The sequence below is a fragment of the Uloborus diversus genome, chromosome 1 (assembly GCF_026930045.1).
Source record: "Uloborus diversus isolate 005 chromosome 1, Udiv.v.3.1, whole genome shotgun sequence".
In the NCBI taxonomy this organism is placed as follows: domain Eukaryota; kingdom Metazoa; phylum Arthropoda; class Arachnida; order Araneae; family Uloboridae; genus Uloborus; species Uloborus diversus.
The window spans coordinates 202,170,301-202,187,049 of NC_072731.1; the positions used below are offsets into that span (position 1 = coordinate 202,170,301).

The 16,749-nt window shown below is 31.1% G+C and overlaps 1 protein-coding gene across 1 annotated transcript; it reads right to left on the reverse strand.

The window, feature by feature from the left end:
* Window positions 1-211: 211 nt before the first annotated feature.
* On the reverse strand, window positions 212-1,168 carry LOC129224371 (E3 SUMO-protein ligase ZBED1-like). Its single transcript, XM_054858816.1, has one exon. The coding sequence runs from the start codon at window positions 1,166-1,168 to the stop codon at window positions 212-214; it is 957 nt and encodes a 318-aa protein (XP_054714791.1).
* Between the last annotated feature and the right edge of the window lie 15,581 nt (window positions 1,169-16,749).

The following is a 16,749-nucleotide window of genomic DNA, read 5'->3' on the forward strand; positions in this document are numbered from 1 at the left end:
TTACATACTGAATGCAAATAAGATTTTAGTTTAAATTTCTTTTTCATTCATAACTTGGATAAAACATTTTTTATATGACCTAAGCATTATATTGTTGAAAGAAGTTTTGTGTTTACACAAAAATGTAATTATATTTTAAAACACAAGGTCTCAATTTCAATGCAATGGAAAGTACAACTTTGAGTTAATTAACAATTTTTTTAGAATTCTACTAATCAATATTCTGATTTAAAAACATAAATTGATCAACATACTTTGGTTTTATTGATTTTCGTTTCTCATTAAAAAGTCTTCCTTTTTTAAGAAAAACTCTTTCTGGAGCAATCGAAGTAGCAGGAATACATAAAATTTGTTTTGCAATTCTTGAAAGGACAGGAAACTGAGTTTGGCCTTGAGTTTTCCACCACAAAAAAGGATTTTTCTTTCGGTCTAGCAGCGGTTCTTCTAGATAATGCTTAATTTCATTGCTAATTACATCATCAGTTCTTGAGGGTGCTTTTTTTGGGGTTGCTTTTCTTTCAAACCCCTCCCACAAGCTATCAGTACATGATGATATGTCCTTCACCGAGTCTTTTGTGATAGAATTATCAGTGACAGAACCTGTGAAAGCTTGTTTATTGGCTTCTGTGGTAAGCTCTTGAATAGCAGCTTCAACGGCAATCTCAGACTGGAAAGCAATATTTTTGAATCTAGGATCTAGCACGGTAGCCATAGCAAGCATTAAATTATGCTCAACTTGACCAAGTCGTTTTCGAAGGGCAGCTAAAATATCCTTTCTCACTCTTTCTATACTATTCAATGTCAAAGTGTTGCAGTTATTTATAAGTGAGTTTAGACCCAACGTTACTGGTATAACCTTAGATGCAAACTGGTAAGGTTCATTGCACAGTTCAAGAATAACAACTTCAAATGCCTTTAATAAAGCAATTGTCTCTTCAATAGCAGTCCAATCATTCTTCGTCAAAATCTCTATGGATGATGAAAAGTGAGAAAGGATTTTTACAAGCACACTTTTTAATGTTGATATTCTCTGCAACATATAAAATGTACTGATCCATTCATTTGAATTATCTTTCTTTACTTTTAAAGGATATTTTATATCTGTTGCTGCATTGATGTCCATGACATGGTTTTGTGCATGCTGCATTTTCAAGTTTTTGTCATGCATCTGAGCTTCTAGAAGTTGTTGTTTTGCTGAGTCATTGTTCCTAACAAAAGCAACAACATTTCTGCACTTGTCAACAAGGGTAATCAGTTCAGGAGAAGATGAAAGCGCACTTTTTATGATATCATCAAGTATGTGGGCAAAGCAGCTGATGTTTTTCCAACCAGTCAGCTTTGAAGCTTTGGATAATAGATCACTGCCATCCGTAACAATACACATGACATCTAACGACAGGTCCCATTGAGAGATACTTGTAACAATATGTGTCATCAAGTGTTCGGGATTCATTTCTGATACGGGAAAAGTATTCAACACAAAGTGCTTGTACTCATAATCTTCTGTAACTAAATGAGACGATATTGTAATAAAACTTTGCTCATTATAGCCGGTCCACAATTCGACCGAAGCATGAACTTTGTCAGCTTCTTTCAATACATTTTGCACCTTTTTATACTCTGCATAATATTTTTTAGGTATATGATCAATAAAAAACTCTTTAATAGTAGGTATTTTATAGTTTGGATCAAGGGATGTAATAAGTTTCTGGAACCCACTTCCTTCTAAAGTGCTGACTGGTAACATGTCTACAAGTAACATTTCAATAATCTTGTCGGTTACATTAATTTTTTTTGGTAAAAGTGTTAAATTAGTAGTTTTTTCAAGAGCTACTGGAGGAAGTATATTTATAGGTTGGTTTCTAGGTCGCTTTTTATCTGATAGACAAGGTTTAGGGAGCTTATGTGTTAAATATTGATACTTGATGTTATTTGCTTGCTTGCTCTTGACCACATCTCCTTCAAGAGGATGGTAGCGAGAGAGATGGTATACCAGATTTGTGGGTGTTCCGCAATATGATATGACTTTTTGGCATATCTGGAAAAAGAATGTTTCTTTTTACAAATTTGCTTCGGAAACAAAATTTTGAACACACATGAACCAAAATGAATAACAAAATAAGAATAATTAAACAAAATATGAAATGTGTAGCAGAAAAACTACAAATAAATATTTTGTAAAAATATTCGGCAAGTAATTTTAGTTGGGATCCGGATACTTTTGAAATTTTTTTTATTGAGGTTCAGAAAACAATCCTTATATTTTGCACTAGCAAGTAAATACTTAAATCAGTAACAAAATTGCTCCTAAAATACTAGAAAAAGTGATAAAAGTGGAGCTCAAGATACGTTGCCCACATAAAAATATTTTTAAATAATTTATTTGTGTATTTTACATATGAATGAATGATATGAAAAGGAGCTGTTCAAAGAGAGCACAAGCACAGCGACTGCTGGTCTATTGTACTACTCTTGCTAGGACCCATAGTAGAGCTTGATAGCAGAAACGAATTTCAGCAGTTGTCTAATTGAAATATTAGGAAGTTCACGAGAATTCACACAGTGGTATCCTACATACTCAAAGCTTTGTGCAGAATAATAGTCATAATCACACAATACATGAATTAAGCTTTCTTCTGCCATTTGGCATCCTATACACGATAGATCGTTAGTGACTCATCAAATTAAGGTGTCGATTGAAAGAGCAGTGCATGGTTAATAGTCCAATAGACAGTTTAATCTCTTTCCTACTTGAACCAAGCAGTTCCCAGGATCTAAAACAAAGAGGCCGCTAGTTGAGGACTTTGGCCTCTCTCTTAGAGTCAGACCAAAGCTACCTACCATATAGGGGTATCCACTTTTTGACCTTCTGCAGCAGGGTTCATACCCTTTAGGCAGAAAAAAATTCAAGCACTTTTCAAGTACTTTTCAAGGTAAGAAATTTTGTTTTCAAGGCAATATCATAAATTTGTGCTAAAAATATTGTATGCAGATTTCATTTACTACAAACACATAGAAATAAGGCAATAATACAAAAAAGTATAGGAAAGCAAAATTGCTTTTTCTACAACGAGAGACGCTTTGATGAAAGATCTACTGCGTTGAAAGTTTTTCTGAAAATGTTTGAAAAGTTTGGTCATAAAGAGAAGCAGATACCAAGAGGTTTAATTTTGAGGTTTTTCAAAGGTTGCAGCAGTCAGAGGTTTGTATATTTTCTAGAATCAGCAAATTAATACTTAGAAAAAAAAACCTTTCATAAGTGCTTTTAACTTTTATGGGAAGAAACTAAAATACCCAAGTTCAATGGCATTGCCAGAGAGGAGTCAAAATATATAAAAGCAGCTTAAGCAGTGATAAATACTCTGAATGTAAACTTGAGCCTATTCAGCTTTCATTGATTAACTTGCAATAGACAAGAAATGTGCAAGTTCAGATTTTTAGAGCCATATTTCGAAATTGAAAAGATTCACCAGAAGTTGACATATATTATGACAAAAGTAGTTTTATTTTGGGAAAAAATGGGTTATTGTTGAAATTAGAATTTAAATTTAGAAAGGCAATAATATTCAGGTGATTTGTGAGTTCATAAAAAATTACCTGAAAGTTTCAAAGAGCAAAATGGGGCGAGGGGGGGGGGATAATTTTTAAAACTAAGACCCCTATTACTTGAATATACATATGTACAACAACAACTTTTGCTATGCATACAATTCATAAAATAGTTAATTAAGTCAAAATATTTTGCATAGAAATACCATGCCCAGTGCCTGTTGATAACCAGCAACAGGCACTGGGCCGAGCTAGGCTTGTACTCAGGGATAGAAGTGACATTTGCCAACAAAAATATAGGAAAATATAGGAATTTTCTGAAAAAAATATAGGAATTCGATGGAAAATATAGGAATTTTCTGCAAACAATATAGGAATTTTTCGAAATAATATAGGAATATTTTGAAAAAAAAAAAGGATATACAGGAATTTCGATAACAAAGCTCGCCAGTATGACATTTTTTTTCAAAATGCAATACTACTATTCGATTAAAAACATGTAATTACACTACCTGACATAAGTGCAATACATACGCATAAATAAGTCTAAAAATACACACAAAATCAATTTTACAAACAGTAAAAGAGCGTAAAACTGTAATTTGTACTAAACATATTAAGGCATACTTCTTTAAAAATAAAAAAAATAGACGAAACTTTTTGTAGATGAACACAAATCTTTCTTAAAATAGTTGTGTCACTAATCTAATTTTTAATGAAAGATTTTGCATGATCCGATACTGCGATGGGCAAGCTGTGCAGTAGAATGGAATTCGTGAAGTTCTGTTCTAATTTATGTTATCACTTGACAATGCAGTAAAAGCCAAACTTAAAGTTTTATAAGTTGTTGAAACATGTGCTATGCTGAAATCAAAGTCACATGTCACAGTAATATCAGGGGTCAATCCAGGTTTCATTTTTTAAGTCCCCGTTATGCGGAAAAGCAAAATATTTTTTGTGAATTTTCTTTATTTTTGTGAAAAAGAAATTATTGTGAATTTCCTTTTCTTTTCTAGAAAAAAGTGTTCAGGTAAAAATTTAAATGTATGCAAATTAAAAATTTAAATGTATACTGAGTTTTTTTTTCAGAAAAATCTCTGATATGATACTTTTTGACCATTTTTCCCCCTGAAAATCCTGACTTTTCAGTACAAAATTCGATCATAGTTGAAATCCACGATTTCCCATGACTTTGAAGGACACCCAGTAAAATATAATTTGATTTAGAAATATTTGGTCATTAAAGCAAAATAATCCAGACCTAAAAAACTTGGTGGCCACCACTATCCCAAAGTTTTAAAGTACAAAAAGTGAGGGGGGGGGGGGGTTAGTTTTTACTACTTTCATAAAAAAAATTAATAAATAGAACCTTGCAATTGTTTACAAAAACATGCATTTTGGAAAATTTAAGTTAAAATAGGTTTTTAAATTACTTCAAAATAAATAAATGAGAAGTCGTTAGGAAACTGCATTTTAGTAATCAAAACCGTTTCTTTAAGTTCATACCAAAGCCTCCAAATCAATGAGGATCGAATGCAATTGTGCAGATAAAATTTCACTTTTCTAGAAACTAATGCAGGGCTCCCAACACATTTTAGTTTTAGAAAAGGGTAAAAGAGGACTAAAGAGGACCAGTTAGGATTAAAAAGAGGATCTTGAGAGGACCATTCATTTAAACACAAGGAAGCATCAAAAGGCAAATTAGCTGCCTGCTGCTAAATCCCTGAAAATAATTTGTTAATTAACCATAATACTGATTTTTAATGATACAATTCTTTTATCACCTTCTGCACAACTGATCTTTTTATCCATTGAATAATATTATTTACACAAACATTTGGATGGGAGGGGGGGGGGGGGGGGGCGGCACTTAGCGCAGTACTTAAGGCAGCCTCCATAGAACTAAATGGGCGTAATGATACATTTTGAATTGAACCAGGGATGCTGGTAGTCTCACTGAAGGATAGATGAAGCTGTGCTTCATCTTTCTATAGTTTAAAATTATTTTTGTGTTTTTCTGTATTGTAATGCTTCTTTAATAGCATTTATATCCCTTCTCCACCGATATGAATCCATCACACACCAAACAGATCTACTGTATTGAAAGTTTAATTAAAAATGTCTGAAATTCTCAATCACAAAGAGAAGCAGATCACATGAGGCATAGTTTTGCAATTTTCATATTCAAAGTATATTTTCAAGAATCATAAAGCTTACATTAAAAAAAATAATCCATGATTGCAGGGCCATGAGTGCTTTGAACTTTTATGGGGGGGGGGGGGGAACAAATTCCCCCCTTTAGCAGGCATCATGCCGCCTGCCTTGTCTAGTGGTCAGAGAAGTCTGACTGCGATAGGAAGGTCCGGGTTCGAATCCCGGCTCGGGCATGAACGTACTTTCTCTCTCCTGTCCTTGTCCCCTATAAACGGGTCCTTATGGCATGTGTGTACTGTAGAAGTCGGACTTCACACCAAATTACTCTACAGTTGGAAAAGTGAAGCAGTGCACCTCAAATTGCCAGCCTACTTGGTACACGACAACAACAGCAGCAGGCATCATGACAATGAAATGATGTACAAATTCAACTTCATATAATTACATAATTCAACTTTGTTTCATATACAGACGCTACTTTAAAATGTTATGTGCTCAATTGTTTAAATTTAATACCCCTCCCCCTCCCACACAAAAAAACAGTAATAACCGAAAATAAGCTAATGATAATCAAAATTATGTTTGGAAAACTAAATAAGCTTGAATTAAACAACACAAAAAATATTAATTTTTTAGTTATTTAAGTAAAAATTTAATCGAGTTAATCTGACGTAGCATGTCAAAATAACTTCTAATTGCCATAAATATAAAAATATTTATAAGATGCAAAACGATTGAAAGCTCAGAGAAGCAAATTTTCACGAACCAAGTTCAATGTTGGCATGCTTCCCATAAAATAAATTTATTTATTTTCTACTAAATTAAACCTAAAACATGCTAATCTAAGTTGGAATATGGGAAAATAACATTCGATTGGGCAAAATATTTTAATATTTACATGATTCAAAAAGATTGAAATTTCAAACATTAAAAGCAATTTTCCGCGAAGTCCGAGTAAGTTCAATGTTACCATGGTTTCCAAAATAATTCCTACGTTAATTATTGAAATTAAATGAAAAATAAGCTAATCTAAAGTAGTATATGTCAAAATAACTTCCAATTGTCAAAAACATCTAAATGTTTACAAGATGCAAAAGGATTGAAATTATTTTCCGCGAAGTCCGAATAAGCTCAATGTTGTTATTGTTTTCAAAATATTTCCTTCGTTAATTATTGAAATTAAACGAAAAATAAGCTAAACTAAGGTAGCATATGTCAAAATAACTTCCAATTGTGGAAAACATCAAAATATTTACAAGATGCAAAAGGATTGAAATTTCCAACGCGAGAAGCATTTTTCCGCGAAGTCCGAATAAGCTCAATGTTATTGTTATGGTTTCCAAAATATTTCCTTGGTTAATTATTGAAATTAAACGAAAAATAAGCTAATCTATAAAAACATATGTCAAAATAACTTCCAATTGTCAAAACATCAAAATGTTCACAAGATGCAAAAGGATTGAAATTTCAAACGCGAGATGCAATTTTCCGCGAAGTCCGAATAAGCTCAATGTTATTGTTATGGTTTCCAAAATATTTCCTTGGTTAACTATTGAAATTAAACGAAAAATAAGCTAAACTAAAGTAGCATATACTAAAATAACTTCTAATTGTGGAAAACATCAACATATTTACAAGATGCAAAAGGATGGAAATTTCAAAAGCGAGAAGCATTTTTCCGCGTCCGAGCCGAGTAAGTTCAATGTTGCCATGGTTTCCAAAATAATTCCTTCATTAATTATTGAAATTAAACGAAAAATAAGCTAAGCTAAGGTAAGCACATGTCAAAATCACTTTGGATTGTAAAAAGAATCAAAATATTAACAAGATGCAAAAGGATTGAAACCTCAAACACGAAAGCAATTTTTCGCGATAAATCATATCGAATATATATGTTCAGAAAATTGCACTAATGAAATATTTTTAAAAGAATTACAAGCACAATCCAAACAATAAATAAATTCAAGCAATAAAGAAACTTTTTATACTTTTTCAAGGTTTTCAAACACTAGAAAATGTGTGTGTGTGAGACCTCCCCCCCCCCCCAAGAACTTTTCAAGGTTTTTCATGGGCGTACGAACTTTGTTTAACACGCGTTGCGGCGGCGTGCTTGGGAGAACAGTAACTTTTAACGAAATGAAAAACTTTTAAAATCTGATATTTAAGTAAAAACAATATAAAAGCGAACTAATCAGATCATAATGTTAAAAGTCTGAAGCGGACTTTACCATAAAACACGGACTTTGGCGGGAAAAGCGAACCATTTGGGAGCCCTGCACAGTAGGAAAGATAAAATGGCGGCTGCACGTGGATCGCGGAAAAGGCGGTAGCCAAAAGTCGAGGGGAAAAGCAAAAAAAAAAAAAAAAAAAAAAAAAAGGAATCGGAAACTGAAAAATATAGGAAAATATAGGAATTATAGGAACTTTTTCAGAAATATAGGAAAATATAGGAATATAGGAACGCTGCGATGCCTGCTTGTACTGGTCAATTTATTAAATCCAAATGAAGATGAATGACCCTCCTTAAGCTATCTACCCCTTTGCTGATTAAAGCCTCTTTCGGTAAGCTCCAAGTACCCACAACCTTAATAAAGTAGTAATTTTGAACATTTGAGGAAAAGGGGAAAATTGGAGATATAGGGAGGTAAAAGCATAAAAACGAACACTACTGGATTTTAAGTGAATAATCATAACACAACCACCCCTGTTATACACCTTATTTATTTTAGCAGACATAAAAAAATGATGTACTTATAAATAAAATTATATAAATCAACTTTATATTTAAAATACAAACTTTAAGTTAATTTGTTAGGTGCTCAACTGCTGAAATTTAATTTTTTTTTTAAAAATCTGCTATGACCAAAAATTAGGTAAAGATAATCATTCAAAATTGCAAAAATAAATTAGCAAATAATTAAACAAGACCAAGGTAATAAATTCTTTAACTCTTTAGTTATTAAAATAAAAAATAAAATGAGCTAATCTGATGTAGCAGTGTCAAAATAACTACTAATTGCCAAAAATATAAAAATATTTACAAAATGCAAAAGGATTGAAATCTCAAACAAGGGAAGCAAATTTTCGCGAATTAAGTTTAATGTTGTCATGTTTCCCATAAAATAAACTTATATTTTACTGAAATTAAACATAAAATATGCTAATCTACGGTAGCAAATATGAAAATAACATCCGATTAGTGAATATATTTAAATATTTGCAAGATGCAAAAAGATTGAAATTTCAAACACGAGAAGCAATTTTTCGCAAAGTCTGAGTTCGTTCGACGTGGCATGTTTCCCATGAAATAAATTTATTTGTTTTTTATTAAAATTAAACAAAAAATATACTAATCTAAGGTAGCATATGCGAAACTAACATCTGATTAGCCAAAATATTTAAATATTTGCAGGATGCAAAAAGATTGAAATTTCAAACACAAGAGCAATTTTCCGCGAAACCCGAGTAAGGTCAATGTTGTCATGGTTTCCAAATTAATTTCTTTGTTAATTAATGAAATTAAACAAAAAATAAACTAATCTAAGGTACCATATGTCAAAATATCTTTCGGTTGTAAAAAACATCAAAATATTTACAAGATGCAAAAGGATTGAAATCCCAAACACGGAAGCAATTTTTCGCGATGTTGCATACTGAACACATGTTCAGAAAATTGCATTGGTGAAATACTTTTTTAAAACTTCTAAGCACAATTCGTTGATTTTTGGGAGAATTTAAGCACTAAGAAACTTTTTCAAGGTTTTAAAACTTTTTCAAGGTTTTCAAGCACTTGAAAATGAACTTTTTTTTTCAAGCACTTTTCAAGGTTTTTCAAGGGCGTACGAACCCTGTGCAGTCCATACCTGGTTCGCAATTCGGCAGTTACTGACTGCAGTTGTTTGTAGAGTGTCCAGTAAATGTTTCAACTTGATTTTCTAACTTTAGATCATACTCTTACATAATTTTCTTGAAGGGATAGCTAATTTGTATTCGCTTAAAAATATTGCTATCTGCTTTCAACCATTAAACGCTTACTGGGAAGAGAAAATCAATGCATTATTGAAAGAGGATAGTTATGTATTTGGACAATATGAGTTTAATGGTGACTAAAGAACAGGGTTTCAGCTACGGCCGCATTTTTCGCAAAATGGGAAAACACTATCTGAATTGCAAAAATAAAGGAAAGTATTTTCCCTTTTTTGCTCGATCAAAAAAAAAAAAAAAAGAAAGAAACAATGCATAATCCAGGAGAGGAAGCAGCATGGCAATAGTCAACTAAATCTTTTTAAAATTACTATTATGTTTAACAATACTTAGTCTTCCAGCATTATGTCCCCCTTAATAACTGCATTATTAGGAGGAGAGGAGTGCAACGTTCTAAAAACCAAACATGTAGTTTCTTTTTTTATTTTAGGTAAATAAAAAAAAAAGCTGCTGAACTTGTTTCTTTAAAGATGTGATAGATGAAATAAGAACTTTATTTTCCATTGGATATGAAACACACTGAGATATTTAATAAGATATGAGAATATGTAACATTTTAGCATTTTACCAAAATTTTCCCCACAATTTTAGCTTTTATGCTAAAGAACTTTTGAACTCAGCTTAAACCCTGCTAAAGAATGTTATTTCATGTCTACAGGGCTCTAATTCATTAAAAAAAAAACAAATTTGAATGATTATAAACAAGTTTTTAAAGCTCTAAATAGCCGCCTGTCCGTGTCAAATCAACACACTTTTAATTAAAATTTTACCTCACCCCCTCAGATTTTGATAAAATTTGGCACACATATAGTGGGCACTAAGAATAACAAAAATACAAAATTTCAAATTTTTATCTTGAATAGTTTTTTGTGTACGGCCTTGTAAAGTTTTCAAAAAATCGTGAAAAAACTACAAACAAGCAATTTTCAAATTGCTCTAAAAGCTGTCAAAATTGAGTTAGAGAGGTGGGACCGGTGTTATTTTGTAGCTTTTTTAATGCTCTTTTAAGAGATATGCAACACGTCCTATGTAGTAGTAAAAAAAGTTTTTTTTGGTGCAAATCAAATTTTTGATTTTGATTTTTTTCAAAAAGTACCACTTTTAAAATTTTCAAAAAAATTCTATAAATAGACAGTACTTTCATAAACTGCCATGCAAAGTTTTATGATGGGATGGTAATGGGAACTATGTCAAAAAAAAAAAAAAAAAAAATTACTACTGACTCCTTTTTTCATAAATATCAGATTTTGACATAATAATTATTTTATTGTAGGAAAATATTTTGTAGTAAATGCTTTCATGACAAATATGAATGCATTGTACTTTAAATTCTTCTTATAAAAATATTTGTAAAAATTAAGGCAAATAAAACACCAAAATTTAAATAAAATTATATCAATTTATGCTGTATGAAAAGTTGATAAATTTACAATAAATATTGTTGTGGCTAAATAGTTTGATAAGCAAGTATTATTTAAAAAAAACTTTTCCCTTCCATTCACTTGATCCAGTATCTGCAGATCTAGCAAGTTGGTACCTTTCTGTGCAAGTTAAAACAAACACCAGTCTGCCACATGGCCCCCCATGTGGCAGTCTGGTATTTCTTCTAACTTGCTCAAGCCAGACTCTCCACAAGCATTCATTCAGTGACTAGAGACCTTGCTAACAAGTAGTGTTTTAAATTTTATTACTGTCTTAAGTTATCCATTCCATAATGTAAAATAGTTGTGATACCTCACATAAAAGAATTATTACTTTGAACTTCAGTATTTCTCATGTGTTAGCGAATTTAATCTATGATTAAAACTTGTAGTTAAAAGGCAAGTTTTAAGAATTTTTTAGAAAATATGGAAACTAGTGAAAAATGCAGTTCTGTGAAGTGATTTTTCATAAAATCTTATATCACTACATTAAAATTATTATTATTTGGTCAAAACTGTTTTTATGAAAATTTTATTGTAAATATTTATTGTATTTGTATTTCATACAGCATAAATTGATATAATTTTAAATTTTGGTATTTTATTTGCCTTAATTTTTACTAATATTTTTATAAGAAGAATTTAAAGTACAATACATTCATATCTGTCATGAAAGCATTTACTACAATATATTTTACTACAATAAAATAATTATTATTTGGTCAAAATCTGGTATTTAAGAAAAATAGGGGTCAGTAATTTTTTTTTTGGCATAGATCCCATAACCATCCCATCATAAAACTTTGCATGGCAGTTTATGAAAGTACTGTCTATTTATAGAATTTTTTTGAAAATTTTAAAAGTGGTACTTTTTGAAAAAAATCAAAATCAAAAATTTGATTTGCACCAAAAACTTTTTTTACTACTACATAGGACATGTTGCATATCTCTTAAAAGAGCATTAAAAAAGCTACAAAATAACACCGGTCCCACCTCTCTAACTCAATTTTGACAGCTTTTAGAGCAATTTGAAAATTGCTTGTTTGTAGTTTTTTCACGATTTTTTGAAAACTTTACAAGGCCGTACACAAAAAACTATTCAAGATAAAAATTTGAAATTTTGTATTTTTGTTATTCTTAGTGCCCACTATATGTGTGCCAAATTTTATTAAAATCTGAGGGGGTGAGGTAAAATGGGTGTGTTGAGTTGACATGGAATGACCCGGAAGTACTTTCTCTCTCTTGACCTTGTCCTTTGTATAAATGTGTTGTTATGCTGTGAATGGTTGCCTACCCTATAAACGGGTCCTTATGGTATGTGTGTACTCTAGAAGTCGTACTTCACACCAAATTACAGTACAGTTAGAAAAGTGAAGCAGCACACCCCAAATTGCCAACCTAACTGGCACACGACAACAACAACAAGCTATAAATAGGCAAACATTCACTTTAAAAATAAAGAAATCTATTTTGGAAATTAAATAGTTACATGAGATGTAAATTAATGAAAAGAAAAAGGATGTTTAAAATTTAGGTAATATTTTTTTGACTAAAACCAAATGTAAAATTTTTCAAAAAGTTGCAGAAGCCAGTTTTAGGGGTTATGTGGAACCCTTGACTGATGCTGAATGTCTCTTCTTATTAAGTGAAGGTTTATATGCACGCTTGTACTTTGTTACCCCGGTTAAATGAGAATTTTCTCCTTCCAGAAAAATTCAGTTGGGGCTTTGATTACGACGAAATTACTTTGAGATTGCAAATTAAAGAATAGTTCTACAGAATATAGAAACCCGAAAATCAGGATCTGAAAACTTAGAACAGTTTTGCATAATTTTATTACGGTTAAAATCAAAAGAGTCTAGGATTTCGAACAGTACTGAGCAATGCAAGACATTTTTCATGTAGTTAACTAATATAATCCCTACCTGATGACTAATATGAAGGAAAAAAATGGTAAAACAACCAAATCTTTAGGAATGAAAGTTAGCTTAAGAACTCAGTTTGAGCTCTCTTAGAAATTTGTTTTCAAAAATTGAATTAATTATAGTTGGCAGATAGTCTCTATCAATAGCCATGACTCTAAGGTAAGGTGTTTTTCGTACATTTTGTGTCCATTAATGTATATTCTCTTATGCAATGCATTGCAATAGAAAGTGAGTAAACTGCCTGTCATTGTTTTGTCTATGATTAATGGTTATCAAGCTGGAATGAAGTAAATATTATTTATACTTACACAACACATAGCTTTTTTGTCATCTAACGCTGTAAAATAAGTCCAAACTATGCTTCTCTTCCCTTTTTGATGTTTCTTGAATTCTGAATTCTTCTTTATCGATATTATTGTAGGTTTATGGTATGATGCATTAGCATAAGGTAAGTCAGCAATGTCACTTCCATCGATAATATTTAAACTACCAATATCCTACAAGTACAAAAAGAATAGATTAACAATGTTGAAGTAAATTTTTTTATGCAGTTAAGGAATAACAGTACACTTTTCAACGAAACACATTTAAAGTACTCCAGATTATTAGCAGAATAGGACGACTCGGTGATCTCCAATAAAAGCAAATTTTGCAAAGTAGGTAATCCGCAAAGTAGGTAAAAAAATATTAATGTATGAAACAGCTAAAAAAATTGATAACGCCTGCCTACATTTTAACCAATAGTGCTCAATCTGTGACCCCACATGTGGTCCCCAAAGCAGAATACTTGGCGATGGTCTGCAATGTAAAATTATTTGACCAAAATTGTTCTGCGAGTATCAAGCATTGTATACACAAGCAACCACCGTGATTACAAATCAGGAGCCCTAAATCAAAACTGTTGCACAGTTTTTTTTTTTCAATTTATGACTTACAAACACACAGCACAGTTCTACGAATTTTATAACAAAATCACATAGTTGTGTTGTATTTAGGAAATTTTACTTTAGAAAAACATTTTATTGCTATTTTCAATGCTGAGTAATTTTCACAAGTCTGCAATTTTATTTTTTTCAATGGCTTTAATAAAGAATGGAGAAATAAATAGAACTCGTCTCCTGAAGTAAGTTCTTTTAGTTCACAATTATTTCTATTTTCTGCATTTTATGGTCATAAAGAAAAAAATGATGATAGCATTTCTTCTGAACAAGAAAACAGGTTATGTTGGTCCACTTTTAGAAAACACACAAAAACAAAAACTTTTTGAAGAATTTTGCTGATTCTTGAGAAAAAACTTAAGATTTTTAATGGCTCTGCCATAAACAATGCAAGAGTAGAAGCTGGTCAATCTAAGACTAATTTGTTATACAGTGAAATGCCGTTACAATTAATAAAAATACAACAAAATTTCCGTTTCAATGAAATAAAATTTCAGTTCTGATTTGATTTCTAGTACCTTGCTTGAATTTCATTATAACGAAATTCTCGTTACAACAAACAAAATTTACTGTCATTTGAAGTTTGTTGTAACGGAATTTCACTGTATTGAGCTTCAAACTTTTTTTTCATGCAAAAAAAAAAAAAAAAAAAAAAAACCCATAAGTTATAATTTTGGATAATATTTATCCTTAAAATTGTTATAGAAGTTGTTTTTGTAGTGCAAACCAATGTATTCTATGCTCGAGGCACATTGGTTTGCTTCAGAGTTCTATTAAAAATTAATAGAAGAAGTTGATGAATTGAACACTTCAGAAAAAATCAAACTGCTCATTTTTTTGATCAGTTGAATAATAAAAAGTAGAAAAGCAGACCAACCTGTTCTCTGGTCCCACTACTCTACTTTCATGGGAAAGTTAGACTAGGTGTAAACAAAGTAAATTGCCATTTGGCAACATCAGTCTTTTGTTTGGGGATTAAACAAGAACAAATCGGTGCCAAATAGAAGACGATTCTAAACACTATTATTATTTTTCTGATTCCAGATAAATTCTTCAAAAGTAGCCATCAATACAAACCTTCTGGCAAACTGTTTGTTTACTTTTGGTCTATCTTTTCCATGAAAAGAGTTTAGACCTAGAGCAGTATGTAAAAATCAGGTTTTGGTGATCTACAAGTGATGCCATTGGAGGGAATGTTAGTTATACAGTGGCTCCCAAAAGTCTTCGTACACCTACGACTTTCAACGAAATAGGCCCCATTTCATTGGTTAGAATTAATATTTCGGAATAGGTATTTAATTATAAGATCTATGATCCATTTTTAACAAAACTACATGAAAAGTTTTTAAAAAATATTAAAACTTAATTTTTTAAAAATCAAAAACCAAAAAGTGTCGGAAATTTTATCTCACAAAAGTCTTCGTACACTTTATAAAATGTCTAAATATTATTGAATAATCTAACTTTTGATTAAGTTATTAATTAGTAGAATATCATACAGTATTCATAACACCTTTTAAACGTCTGGGAATAAATTTCATTCTTTTTTTTTCGCGTAATTTCTGAGTAAGCGTTCAACCACACTTCGAGTTTTACTGCTTCTAACTCTATTTTCGTTTTAAAGCCCTATTTTCGTAATCTAGCCTCCATATATCTCTAAATACGTTACATTAAGTTAAAATTTGGAGATTGAGGGGGTATTTTCTAAATTTTAGGACAATTTTCGAGGCACTAGACGCAAACGTTGAAAAACGTGTGCTTCTTATCGTTATCTTGATAAAAAACAAAGTTGTTTCCAATAACCAAATTTTTGACTCAGAGTTCAAAATTGGTTTTTTAAATATTTAAAGGAACAGCATGATTCATTATTTCATCAAAAAATTACAAACTACCAAGTCCTGATGCTAATATGCACCCTCACACTAGAACACCTCCACCGTCCTGATTAACTGGTCCAAATAAGTTCTTAAGATTAAGTCCCTAATTTTTTCTTCTACTTACAATTACACAAAAAATTAACCAAAAATGTTGAATTCATTTTTATCTGTAAGTAAGACGTGATTCTAAAACGTTTTTAGCTTATTTAGCATTGATTTGCGACGAAAATCGTAAGCTTTCTGTTTTTCGCATGACCAAGAAAATTTCTGCGGGAAGAGGTCCCATTTAATCTAGCTAATCAGAGAACTTGGCGAACTATTTTAGGTTAAAATTAAATGTAAAATGTTTCATTTAACTCTGCATAAACTTTTACAGCACTCAAATGTGTATTTTTCATAAATTTTTTAACTTTAAATCTCCGATCACGTTTTGTCAACTTTGCTGGTTGACCTTTTCTTAACTTGTTTTCGGTCCAATTCCTTTCTTTAAAGCATTTTATCAAGCACTTTACTATACAAACAAATAAATTAACTAATTTAGAGACGTTTCAAACCAATTTACCACTACTGTGGGGAAAAAAAATCAAATTTTGAATGGTGTTTGCAGTTTTTTACGAATACCAGCCATTTTACAGTAATAAGCACAATATTAAGGAATAAATAAACAAAAAAATAAAGCCAAATGACTTATAAGGGTTAACACAATGCAAAAATATTAATAAAACGGCATATGATAATTTTAATCAGGAATTTATTCGAAAATATTTGAGTGTACGATGACTTTTGTGGCGTGTTATTTCTCTGTCTCTTCTTTTTCTGACCCATTTCAAAAAGAAGTTTCGTCAATATTTTGAAAAAACCAATGGGTTGTATTTAGAATGACATAGGAATGATGTGAAAA

Coding starts and splice junctions, on each gene's coding strand:
- LOC129224371 (XM_054858816.1), bottom strand. CDS start 1,168: ATGCATGACAAAAACTTGAAAATGCAGCATGCACAAAACCATGTCATG.